Source organism: Dermacentor variabilis, chromosome 8, assembly GCF_050947875.1.
Source record: "Dermacentor variabilis isolate Ectoservices chromosome 8, ASM5094787v1, whole genome shotgun sequence".
Lineage (NCBI taxonomy): Eukaryota > Metazoa > Arthropoda > Arachnida > Ixodida > Ixodidae > Dermacentor > Dermacentor variabilis.
In genome coordinates this window covers 36,553,892-36,567,356 of record NC_134575.1, presented here as the reverse complement: position 1 = coordinate 36,567,356, position 13,465 = coordinate 36,553,892, and the positions used below count along the sequence as shown (strand labels likewise).

The following is a 13,465-nucleotide window of genomic DNA, read 5'->3' as shown; positions in this document are numbered from 1 at the left end:
CCATGCCTGGTGCTGATTAGCCACTCGGCTAATGAGCTGTAGTATGTAATTCGTCACCCTCTGGAGTTTCTTTAAGATGAGCCCGCAGTTATCAATTAGCGAAATTTGGGGTTATTGTCAATCCTGAGTTTGTAGCCCCGGAGAAGACTATGTCATATCAGTTTTTAAAAAAAAGAAAAAGTAGTTGTCTACAGCTCTGCAGCATGAGAAAACCTGACATTTTTTCCCCTCATAAACGAAACTCGGCACTTGAGGAGAGACGGAAGTCTTGAGCATACCCAACGTCCGCTGGTGATGTGATGACTGCGGCGGCCAGTTCGAAATGTACGTGCTGTTTTCCCTAGCCAGGAAGCCTCGACACTTAGCATAAGGTGCAGCCAGCGTTAGCTTTTACTTCCTTACTTGGTGGAAGGCAGAGGCGAGTCATCGCCAACTATGCAGCTGTCGATATCAAGATGCTGTTGGGAGCTGGCCTGGTGCTTTGCCAGTGCAGTTGCCTCAGAATTTTCATTCACATTACGCTAGCTTCATTGAAAGAATGAAGCCATGCTTTTGTTACAGTGCAGCGGTGCCGATATTGTGACATGCAACTCTCAGGACTTATTTTTACATGGTATGGGCTTGACAGCTAAAATAAATGAGGGATCCGTAGCTGAGAATTTCTTGGCATTGTAGCGTGACATTGTTTCATACCAGCTGCCGTCCCATTTGTTGTTTGGCCTAGGATTAGGAAATCCTGACTTCAAACTATGTTTAGCAGTTTTGAGTGATGTAACAAACATCAACGAACAAAAATTGCTTATTTCAATATTTCATTTGGTTGTAGGCCTATTCGGTCACTCCACAAGAATATCATTTTGGGCAACAACACAGAACATTTACATGATGTGCTCAAATTGCTTTCCATCCATTGCGATGCACAGGTGAAGGCGCCCTTTCATAGAGTTCATAGTAAATAAAAGCATCTGTCTGGAAATGTTGTCGAGGGAGATTCTCACACGTTGCTTCATATCCTCAAGGTTGGCTGGTTCCATCTCAAAAACCTCATATTTAACATATCCCCAGAGAAAGAAGTCCAACGGTGACAAATCGGGTGACTAGATGGCCAGGATGTGTTTCCACTGCGCCCAATCCACTGGTTGGGAAAGGACTCGTCAATGAATTTACGAGCCGCTGAATGAAGATGCAGCCGGGATCCGTCGTGCTGGAATAATATTTTTTTTCAGCGCAGCCAATGGTAACTCGGAGACAAACTTGGAGACAACTTGTATATCTGTGATGTGCAGATAGGTTTCATATCATGTAATAATTCTATCTGCGAATGACAGGTACAGCTTGGATTAAATAAATTGTCTAAATGGGCTAATGTAAATTGATTTAAAATGCAGAAAAGTACATGCATACTCATTTCAAATGAAAGAGACGTAACACCAGTGCCAAAACTCACGATTGATCGAGAGGAACTATCTGTGAGCAGTGAACACAAATTCCTGGGAATAGTTCTAGACTCTAAGCTTCCCTTTATCGACCATCTTAGGTTATCCTTTTAAACATATTGTCACGCACAACATAGGGTAGTGATGGAAAATGCCTCCTGAACTTGTACAGGAGCCTTGTCCACTCTCGCCTTGATTGTGGTGCTATAGTCTGTCATTCTGCAATGCCAAGCGCACTAAATATCCTATACTCCGTGTACCATTTAGGTATCTACCTCACGACTGGTGCCTTCAGGACAAGCCCTGTAGAAAGCCACTATGTAGAATCAAACAAGTTGTCACTCCGTCTACAGAGGCCATATTCCAGCGTCACATATTATCTGAAGGTAAACGCGAATGCTGAACATCCTTGTTACACAGCTGTAAACGATGAGTCCTGTGCCATCAGCGAGGGAGCCCACAGCGAGGGAGCCCTTCTTACTGCATGTGAGGAATTTCAATGAAGAAATGTGTGAGCCACTTCTAGAACACCATTGAATGCTTCCAGCAAAGCTGACACTGCCACGGCAATGGCAGCTTGTGGAATGTGACGTCGTTTGTTGAAGTCACTAAACATGCTCTGTAGATGCACGTTTGAATCTACTTCCTTGAACTTTGGTCGAAGAACTCCTGTCGGGAGTTTTACACTGATGCATCAAATTCACAGGCTGACATGTCTTATGCAGCAACCGGTCCTTCCTTTTTGGAGTCTGGCATATTGCATTGCCAAACCGGTATATTTATGGCTGAAGCCTATGCGCTATTGTCGGCTGTGAGGAACATCAAACAATTAAAGCTAGAGAGGCCAACTATATTTACAGGTTCATTAACCATTGTCAAGGCTTTAGTATCACTACAAAGGCATAAAAATCCTGTAATTATTGACCTTTATACACTCCTGTGCACTGTTTATGCATGTAATCAGTGTGTCATATGCTGGGTGCCTGGGCACAGAGGCATCGAGGGAAATATGCTCACCGATGAAATAGCCACATCCACTACGACAAAAGATTTCAACTCATCTATAGCTATTCCCACCATAGATTTGATACCTTTCATTAAAAAAAAATTCAACAACGTTGGCAGTGCTTGTGGTATGCCTAAACCTGAATGAAGTTTAAAGTAATTGAACCACAGTTAAGCACCTCCCCATTAATAATAAAATCACAACAAACCGATATGCTGTTATGTCTTGTAAGAATTGGGCACACATACTGCATACACATCTTATTAACTGGTGACGAACCTCCTACATGTGGCAGATATGGTGAAAGGCTGACCATCATCCACACGCTTGTGGAATGTTGAGAGCAAGAAACACTTTCCTTTGCATACCAGTAACGTATTCTATTACACCCAGCATAGTTTCTTGGCACAAACCCATTAGTCAACACCAAATCTGTTTTAAATTTTTTCACTGACATTCTTACCTTACAAATTATCAGTCCAAAAGTTACTTGGGACAGCCCCTTACCATAGGCTGCAGCTGTGTTAAGTACACCTTGTATAGCACGTGTTTCCAGGCCTTTGCCTTCAAGGGCCCTGATGTGGCGGCAGTGCTACGTTCACTTACACTTTTTATCACACTATCCATGCGTAACAAAACATTTATGGTCATCGCTCACATCTCTGGTCATTGTCATTGTTTTAATACTTACGTTACAGTGGCTGATTTACAGCCATACTACATTCACCATTCTACAGTACATTACTCCACTTTCTAAACGATTCATTGAAAACCCATTACCATGTGTATGGCGCACTTTAGCCATATGTGGCCCTTGCACTATAGTACCTCATATATCAATCAATCGCACAGCTTTGCTTAGACCATCCCTTGACTGTTTCAGCAATTATTTGCCAAAATTTTGTGATGGCTGAGCACAAGGAGCAGAATTTAATGCATGTCAAACAGTGCTCACTTAGAGCAAAACTGCAACTGAAGATGTTTTCATACTTTGTTAAGCCTATAAGGACGACACTGAGTAAAGCCCAGGTCACCAAGTAGTTTTCTCAGGTAAAGAATGGTGAGATCGCTCAAAAAGAAGCTACATGGGCAAGTCGTTTAACCCCGAGGGGAGAGTGTTTTTGTAAACACTCGAGAATTGTAGTAACTTATTTCTATGGGTTGCATACACATAATTTCTCATGCGAAGGCATTGTATGCCCCACTGCGCAAAAATCTGCCAGCGGCAGCGACAACACCGAGTGATCGTACCAAATATTGCCGACGGTGCAATGAGTAAAAACACGTCATAAAATGCTTGGATTGAATTTTTCAGGGAGGTTGCAGTAAACAAAGTGAATGAAGAGCTTTGAAAAGAAAATTTTTAAAATTTCTGTCTGGGTGGGAAACGATCCTGGGCCTCTGAGGAATGGGACAAACATGCTTCCCCGATGCCACGGCGGCTCCACGGTTCTGGTTGGCTAAAGGTGTGCCTCGTGCATGTGTCATTGCACATATCACGTCGGACTAAAGGTGTGGCCTAATTTGTGCTTCAGTGGGCACGAGACGGTGCAGCCAGTGGGGAAGAGGTGGACTGTGACACTTTCGCATTCCCACAAGTAAGCAGTCTTAAGTGCTTCTGTCCAGCTTTTTAATTTCCTAGAGGCATTGCATATTGTTTTTCTGGGCTCTTCTGAAAGGGGGTGCGGGTTTTACTTTCTGGCAGGTTATTGACGAAAAAATATGGTATGTCCTAGCTGGCTGTGTGCTATCTTAACTTACGAAAACATTACCAACGTTAGGCATGTGGTCAAGAAGAAACCCATTTATGAATTCTCGTATGAGAAATTTGTTGTGCCAGTGAATCAGAAGTTTCGCATGTGCCAAATATGGCCTTCAAACCTTCGAGTGCTCATTGAAGATCAGACAGCAAGCTGGGTCGAAGCTTTCTGATGCTGTCCTCTAAGGGTCAGAGAAATCTGCAAATGTCTTCAAACGCTCCATATTCTCTCACTTAGTAATTTTGTACCTTTCTGAAAAATAATTTGTATGGGTGGACTTCATAAACAGAGTCATGAAGCATTCAGATGCAGAAATATTGAGTAAATCAAAAAGGGCCACTAGGCTTCGTTTGTTCCACCATACCTGAAATCACTCTCAAGACCTCCCAAATGGAAAAAAAACTAAGCTCATCATTAGCTTTAGTATCTGTGTTTTATGCATTTCATAACATTACTTTTCTTCTATTTATGCAGCATCCAGGCCTTCTATTTCTTCATCAACAGCCAATGGTCACAATTCACAGCAGGGACTCCTCCGCCAAGATAATCTTTGTGACTATGGAGCTGAGAAACTGTTTTGTCTGGAAGCACTTGCCAGAGTCCATACTGGCGAACATCTGTTTAAGTGCCATTTGTGCCCTCAGAGCTTCTCAAAAAGAGATTCCCTAAAGAGGCACTTGTGTGTCCACATGGATGTGCGGCCATTTAAATGTCCTTCATGCCTTCAAAGATTCTCACAAAGGTACAAGGTCAAGGAACACCTGCGCACCCACACAGGTGAGAAGCCATGGCAGTGCCCTTCATGCCCTCAAAGGTTTTCGCATAAGTCCACCATGAAAGACCATCTACGCACCCACACAGGTGAGAAGCCATGGCAGTGCACTTTATGCCTTCAGAGCTTCTCACATAAGTCCAGCATGAACGACCACCTGCGCACCCACTCAGGCGAGAAGCCATTTCAATGCCCTTCATGCCCTCAAAGCTTCTCACATAAGTCCAGCGTGAAAGACCACTTGCATACCCACACAGGAGAGAAGCCATTTCAATGCCCTTTTTGCCTTCAGAACTTCGCACGAAAAACTAACCTGAAAACCCACCTGCGCACCCACACATTTGAGAAGCCATGAAAGTGCACTTCATGCTCTCAAAGTTTCTCATAAATCCTTCATTAAAGAACACCTGCACACCCATACAGGCGAGAAGCCATTTCGGTGCCCTTCGTAGATTCAGAAATTTTCACTGAAGAGTGCCATGAAGCGACACCTGAGCATTCATACTGGTGGCCGACCAGACCGTTGCGCTGTCTGCTTTAAGTCCTGTGTACAGGCTGATTACTTGAGCAGACATTAGAAAACACAGCACCATGATACTGTAGAGTAGGTCGACAGCCACGTCGAACTAGGGTTTCAATTAGAAATTTAGACATAGAGCGTGCTGCAGAGTGTTCTGCATCAGATAGCATGAGTCTCCCCTTATGCTCTTAAAGGGGTCCTGAAACACTTCTGGGTCACCATATTTGCCCTAGATCTATTCTCTGTATGTCGTAAAGCTAAGAGCAAAGGAAGTGATGAAAATGTACCTCCACAAACCAGTGTTATCACTCATAAATAATTCAAGATACAAGGAAAACAAGAGTTAACCTCAGCCTTTGCTGGAATTTTAGCTGCCCTAAATTCCACATTTCACTTTGCGATGACTTCATGTGGTGACATCAACAAACAGCAGCAGGGCCTTAGCGAAAGTCAGCATGCCACAGTTGCCAGGCCTACTTATCCTGTTCATGGTGTACCCATGGCCTCCACGATCTGGCAACTGAGTGCGGAATGCATACATCCTACCACAAAAAAGATGGATGCCATTGTAGCCATGCCAGTACCAGAGAAAAAGCAGCTTCAATCTTTTCTTGGAGCTGTAAACTACTACGGTAAATTCCTGACTTGGCTGGCCATGCTGACCCATTCCTTGTAGAAGCTACTGCGAGACTACTAGACATGGACAAGTGCGTGCCAAAGATCCTTTGACAACATCAATGCTGCGCCGGCGTCAACAGAGGTCCTGGCCTAAATGACCCATGAATAACGCTTCAAATGGCTCGCGACGTGTCACATTATGGGGTATGCGCTGTGCTTTCGCACATTTTTGCTGATGGTAGCACTCGTCCTGTTGCTTTCGCTTCTTTTCTTCTTTATCACCCAAAATTTCATTGTGCACATATCTTCCAATGTGTGCTTGTTTCAGTGAAAATTGCTGCCACAATCAAATCAAAATTGCTGGTGGTTGATGAGCTTAACCGAGTGCTTACGTGATGGGAGCCTTTTCAGAAGCTTTCGTTGCTTAAGGACATGTCTGGGTTTTTGGTATTCAAGGTTTTCTTGCCTCTTGTAAAGCCAGGTTTCTAATGCAGTTTGCCATTTAAGCATACTGGTGACACTAAACTACATTAGAACGAGGGTCTAAAAACATATCCAAACTTGCTATTTGGTCATATTTGTAGTTTGAACATATTTTTCTCAGATTAGTAGCAGACACAGAGGTTTCCACTTGGTATGTGTCGTCTTCTCCAGATTCATCCAGTGGCAGCACAGTGTGGGTAAGCACCAGCAGGGGCCCCATGAGAGAGCCCTCGTCCTAATTTTAATATGCTTCACTGCACGCCAAATACGCTTCCCTGCATAACACAGCTATAGTGCAGCAAAGCTGATTAAAGAACCTAGAGCAGCCATTTTCGAGGATTAAAATATTTAGAATAGTAAATGTCTCTTTCAAATCAAACACTAACCGATTCGAATGGGCTATTCTAAGTTTTGAATATTCGCACACTGCTACAGAAAAGAAAAAGGAAGGCATGATGTTCCACCTTTCAACACTGATAAATTATCAGCGTCATTGTAGCTATCTAGCTTAATGTCTAAGCCATGTGTCTGGCTTGTGCATATTTTCTGTGCATGAGCCAAGTATAGTGCCCAAATGTTTCACTGTAAAATGCATTCACTGTACGTTTCATTATGCAGCTACCCATAGATAATCACGACCATGTGAAAAAGAGTAGCATAGTCACACATCTCGCCAACACAAAGGAAAAGTGTTTTGCCAGAATGTTTGACTGTCACTTGAGTGGAACTACAGGAGAGTAGCCTGGAAATACCCAAGATGTGGTTATTGGCAGGTCACGAACACATTCACCACAGAAGGCTGTATACATAAATTTGAATGCATTGACAAAACGAACCTAAACTTATACATACTCTTCTGACAAACAAAAATGTATTGGTACAAGTTTACATCTGCAGTGGTTTTACTGACATTTCCATCCTTCTTGTTACGTCTGGCTGGTGCTATTTATGCAAGTACATGTTGAGCCACAATGTGATAAAACTCCCCAAAAACTTTTTATAACAGTGAGGTGCTCAGTGCAAACAATTGCTGGAAATTACACCTTGGGTTTGAGCAGGCTTCTCATCACTTTGATTAATTATTTAGTCAACAAATGCCTAATCCAGAAAATCCCTTGAACACCATTTCATACTAAGGCAAAAAATGTACGACATAAGGGCTTACATAGACAATGTTCTTGCCCAATTCTTTCTATGTTGCAGGTCAAGGCCAAATTCAATACATAGGTGTCGTTTACTATTGATCTCGTGCATGAAAATGTGAAACTACTGTGCATGAGGGAGTGTATTTTTGCTATAAAACTATGGCACACTTTTCATCTCGTGTCACGTTCCCGAAAAGTAAACTTGGTGATTATGTGCGCGGCACCATGGAAAATACAAACACCAGGAAACACGACAGTGCCACAGTGACAAATGCAGCTACATAGAGTATGTCCACTTCAGCAGCTAAACACAATGTGGTGGCGATGTAGCACTAGGCAAATGCCATCACTACCATGATGGTGGGAGGCAGCGTTGATATTGAGGCATCCTAACCTGCATTTGTTCTCCTGTGCATGCGCTTCGGGAAACCTAATTCTCATTTGTGCGGCAGCGATTCTTGCTTTTTGAATGTTTCATGCTTAAGGACACAGGCAATTGACAATTTCTACCTGGGCCAACATTTTGACAGTTTTTTGCTAGATTTACTAGCCATAGAGGGTTCAAGCACAATCTTGAAATACTAGTGAAAAACTTTGTTCAATCGAAACTTTCTGATAAACTTGCTTTGTGAAATCACCAAAAAAGCCACATAATTTTCAGTGGAGCTAAGATAGGGTAATAAAGATATTTTGTTACATCGCAGGTTTCTTAATTTTTTGTTATTTCGAGGTTTGTATGTATTCGCATCGTCACTATGTAACAGCTTTAGAATGTGTGATGTTACTTTTAGTGGCTGTACCTTCGTGAATTTTTTTTTACATCTGTGTGACTAATTCTTTCAGTACTGTTTTTTTTTTTTTTTGCATATGAACTTTTTTGTTAGGCTCATGTACTCGTTGCCTGTAGGTTCTGGTGTGTATGGTGTTATCCTGGAGACTATGATATTTTTCTATTTATGCTTCTTTCTTTTACAAATAGGTACTTGTTTACAGCAATTGATTGTTTATGGAGTTTACTTGGCATCAGAGCACCAAATAAATGCCTGTGTTTAATGAGTATTCATTGTCTGTTCTTTTTAATATTTTAATACTCTCATGACAGCATCCAGTGTAGTGATATTACCATTTATTGTATTGGTCACTCCAAGAGAAGTTAAGTGATGGCCATTGAAAGTTCATTATTAACATTGAATGCACTTGTTATAACAGATACACAAGTAATTGAAGTCTTGAGTGAAATGTCATGTCCCCCATGCCTACTTCGTTCCTACATATTTTTCAACTACTGTTTTGGCATTTCTGTTAGCTCTAATGTAAGATTTGTCTGTAGAATTATTGCTATGAAATTGCAATTTGACTCAAACATATAACAACACCTGCACTGTATGAAACGTTGTTGTACAGGAGGCACGAAAATGGGCCAATCCTTTTTTTTTACCACTTAATATATTCTTCACGATTTAGATTTGTAGCAGTCTTTCATAGGAGAGTTCCTGAACAACAAAATTTGTGTGCAGGACGTGTAATAACCTTCAAGAATTAGCAGTGCTTTGATTAAGGATGTGCAAATATTTCAAAACATTTGAATGGGCACTTCATAAATCCAAATATCTTTCTATTTAAATATTTAGATATTTTAAATATTTACTGTGCAACAAACATCATATTGGAACTAAAGTATGATCAACTTCATCCCAGTGGGCATAGTATGGCATAAAATATGAAAATGGCTTTTCTTTTTGAAAATGGCCAGAGGCATTTCTCTTAATCAGTTTATAGCACATATTGCAGTAGCCATGACCACGTGATACTCACGAACGATAAATCATGAATGTTGTACGTCTCACTAGGTCATGTTCTCCAAGTAGACTGCTTCCTAATTGAACGTCCTCGTGCATGAAATGACATTTAGAGGAGCACAAGAAAAACTAATTGCATATTGTCTTTCGGAGTTGGTAACGTCTGAATTGTCTGAAAGTTCTGTGTGGTTAAGGAAAACCAATATGTGGATGCCTTGTTTAGTTGGAGCTAAGTTATATTTCTGAGACATTTAGAACATAAGCATGTTAATGCACTAGTGAATGAACCTAATTATTTGTTTTTTTGGAAAGTTATCATTCTGCCATGAGTGACCCTTTCCTTTAAAATTGCGTGGAAGCAAAATGACGCTGCCAATTCTGTCCTATTTTTAGATCATTTTTGTCATGTGCAGGCTCTCTTCACAATAAGTGACACCTTGAAGGCCTGACAGATTACTTCAGATTCACTTGGGATTTGTGCAAGCATATGGGCCTTTCTTACATGAAATGGTGCACAGTTGCACAAGGCAGGGGTCTTCGAAAATTTTTGGCTTTGGGGATGCCCCACCAGCTTTTCAATAGTGCTGCAGAATCCCTCCCTTCTGCTTTTTTCCACCAACCTGCCTACACACAGACTTACCCTAAGGGCTCATTAATGCTTACAGAAAATGGAAAGGGGGCTAAAGGGGATCTTGTTGCGTGCTCAGTACTGTGAGCAGTGAGAAGCCAGCACGTCTCTGGAGAAGCATTGCCTCTAGATTCACCTAACCGAAGTAGTGTCGCCACGTGTCTGTGTTTGGCTTCCATTAATTACAATTCGATGTGTTGTCTTTACTCTCACAGGCCACTCGCGAAACACGTACAAGAAAATCTGTGTCTGCGCAGCATACCATAAAGTTCCGAGCAAGCACCCCACCTCAAACAACTCGAAATTGCCGGTGAAGTGTGTGTGTGTGTGTGTGTGTGTGTGTGTGTGTGTGTGTGTGTGTGTGTGTGTGTGTGTGTGTGTGTGTGTGTGTGTGTGTGTGTGTGTGTGTGTGTGTGTGTGTGTGTGTGTGTGTGTGTGTGTGTGTGTGTGTGTGTGTGTGTGTGTGTGTGTGTGTGTGTGTGTGTGTGTGTGTGTGTGTGTGTGTGTGTGTGTGTGTGTGTGTGTGTGTGTGTGTGTGTGTGTGTGTGTGTGTGTGTGTGTGTGTGTGTGTGTGTGTGTGTGTGTGTGTGTGTGTGTGTGTGTGTGTGTGTGTGTGTGTGTGTGTGTGTGTGTGTGTGTGTGTGTGTGTGTGTGTGTGTGTGTGTGTGTGTGTGTGTGTGTGTGTGTGTGTGTGTGTGTGTGTGTGTGTGTGTGTGTGTGTGTGTGTGTGTGTGTGTGTGTGTGTGTGTGTGTGTGTGTGTGTGTGTGTGTGTGTGTGTGTGTGTGTGTGTGTGTGTGTGTGTGTGTGTGTGTGTGTGTGTGTGTGTGTGTGTGTGTGTGTGTGTGTGTGTGTGTGTGTGTGTGTGTGTGTGTGTGTGTGTGTGTGTGTGTGTGTGTGTGTGTGTGTGTGTGTGTGTGTGTGTGTGTGTGTGTGTGTGTGTGTGTGTGTGTGTGTGGAGGGTTTCCCACACCACGAGCCACATCATCGCTGCAATCAAGTGTCCTTTCCTTCTTTACATCGCTATCTGTCTTCCAGCCGAAACAGTAGCAAGGCACAGGCACAATACATGACGCATATAAACAAACTATTGCGCGACGGCCCGGTCGCATTATTGACAGCCTCCCGAAAGACACACAGCATGCAAATGGAGAGTAGGTATTGCGGGGAGGATAGGAGGAAAGCATAGAGTTTCTAAATAAATACCCTAGAGGGAAATGTGGCACTAGCGTTTATGGGGGCTCTCATAAGCGTTTCCTCTTTATTTTATAATTTGATTTATTTCTGAAATTCTTAACGAAAGGAGAACAAGCGCATTAGAAGTACCAGTGGCAGCTGCCTCATCCGTATTTTCTCACTTCAACATTGCTTTAGATTTCCAGTGTAAACACCATGAACATACACAATATATTTAAATATATACACAGGTCAAAGTTTATTACTTTCTTAAAGAGAAGGCGGTCGCCAATTAACAATTGTTACTAAAGGTATGGATAGCTTAATGAAGCCTAGAGAATGAACATGTTGCCGTATGTTCACCTCGCTTCCAAATGCTTTCCATGCTTTTTTGACCCTGAAAAAAAAAATTGGCTGAAGACTTAGCTTGGTTAAGCCTTCAGCCAATTTTTTTTTTTTCAGGGTCAAAACACCACACCACACCATCAGCCGAACCTTGGCTGCGCCTTGGTTCGGCTGATGGTGTGGACATGGTTGCCCTTTGTTAAACTTATGGCTATTCATCATCCGACATAGCGCAAGGCAGCGCGCCGACCACTGCGAGGAGCCGAGCTGTAGCCCCATTTATCCTCCTAGCGTGACGTCACACCAGCGAGCGCCCTCTCTCGGTAGCACCGCAGCAGCGGCGCGCAAGGCTTCGCCTCCACCATCGATGCCGCGAGCTGGGGCCCCGTCTCTCTGTCTGGCGTGACGTCACACGGTCACGTGACGCGCAGCTGTGTAAGGAGACGCCACGACCACCGATGGGCGGAAAGTGCGAGCAGTATTGCTTTCGCAATAAAACTTGTAGACTTTAGTGACCCCTTCGGCAGAGTCTTTTATCAATGGCGTGTGAAATGCACGTGAATGATATGTTTCTCAGTATCGCTTCTCTTTCCTGTAAGCAAAGCTAACGATTCATTAAAAAATACACTTCTAATAATTTGCAACATTTATTAGTGATAGAAGCATCGTCACTTGCATGCAGAGGTCATAAATATATACAGGATATACCAATTAACTATCATGCACCAAGATTTAAGAAAAAAAGCAATGCGTTATTCGAACAAAACCTAGTGCATATTGTATCCAGTACAGTGAAGTAGCTGTCAGTAATATTTTCGTTACTTATATTTAATTAGGTAATTGTAATCAATTATATCCAACTCGAGACATACTATCATAATTATCAAAGTGTCAATGAGGCATATGTAGACACAGCCAAGGGACATCTAACTGCGGTATTTTCAGCGATGTACTAATTGCGCACTAATTTTTTTTCCGACTGCTTAATAAACCCTGCGAAATATGGCACATACCAAGTCACCGCACTCCCACCTACATCATAAAGCAGCGCCCTAGAACAGGGCCCTTCTGAGTTAGCCAGAACCAAATGAAGGAAATAAAGAAAAACCGCCCAAGCACTCCGTACAGACGGTTAATAAACGAAGCTGAAACGTGCGGGCCCGGTGTCTATTACTGGGTTAATCCTGACGGTTCATTAAACGACGGCTTGGCAGGCAGCCGGATCCTCGGTACGCTGCTTGAGCTCGGCTGCACGAGCCTGTTCTTGTGCCCAGGCTGCAGCATCGGGACTGCATAGACGAGTTTGTTCCCGGTTCTGCTCACGGCGTTGTTGAATGGCTGAACGGCGTTGCTGATTGAAAGCTGCCTGCTCCTCAGACGTACATATAAAGCGTGGCCTACCCATTTCGGAGCCGGAGAGAAACTGCTGCACGCCCTCGGCTGCGATGCAGAGCAACGCCATTCTACTGGCGCAGCCAATCGCGCGCCTCTCTTTTTTTTTCTTGCATTCGCATAGGGTTGCGTAGAAGGAGTTTTTGGCATACAGGCGATAGACAGACGGACGAATTGGCTAGCCATACTGGGGGCGAGGACTTACGGAGTCGCCACCTGTCGGAAGCGCCTCCCTTACGTAGTATGAGGGATCACGCGGCGCGCTCCTCATTGATTTCACTTACGGCGCTCAATAAAAACACCACACGGCAGCCCTCCTGGACATTTATGTATAAGTACTCTCAAAATGAGGAAAGTTTTTGACTTGGGCAAACTGAAAGCACAGAA

The 13,465-nt window shown here is 43.1% G+C and overlaps 1 protein-coding gene across 3 annotated transcripts in view; it reads left to right on the top strand.

Annotated features, from left to right (window-relative positions):
• LOC142590020 (uncharacterized) overlaps positions 1 to 10,491 on the top strand; it is a 41,223-nt gene extending 30,732 nt beyond the window's left edge. Inside the window, exons 4-7 of one of the 3 annotated variants that reach the window (XM_075701845.1) lie at positions 1,704 to 1,822; positions 3,978 to 4,040; positions 4,677 to 4,979; positions 8,720 to 8,798. In XM_075701845.1, the coding sequence (XP_075557960.1) occupies positions 1,704 to 1,822; positions 3,978 to 4,040; positions 4,677 to 4,871 (377 nt within the window). In that variant the 3' untranslated portion in view covers positions 4,872 to 4,979; positions 8,720 to 8,798. Of the gene's footprint in view, positions 1 to 1,703; positions 1,823 to 3,977; positions 4,041 to 4,676; positions 8,799 to 10,382 lie in introns of those variants that run through there. The other 2 variants (XM_075701844.1, XM_075701842.1) reach the window with 2 other exon arrangements.
• Positions 10,492 to 13,465: the final 2,974 nt, after the last annotated feature.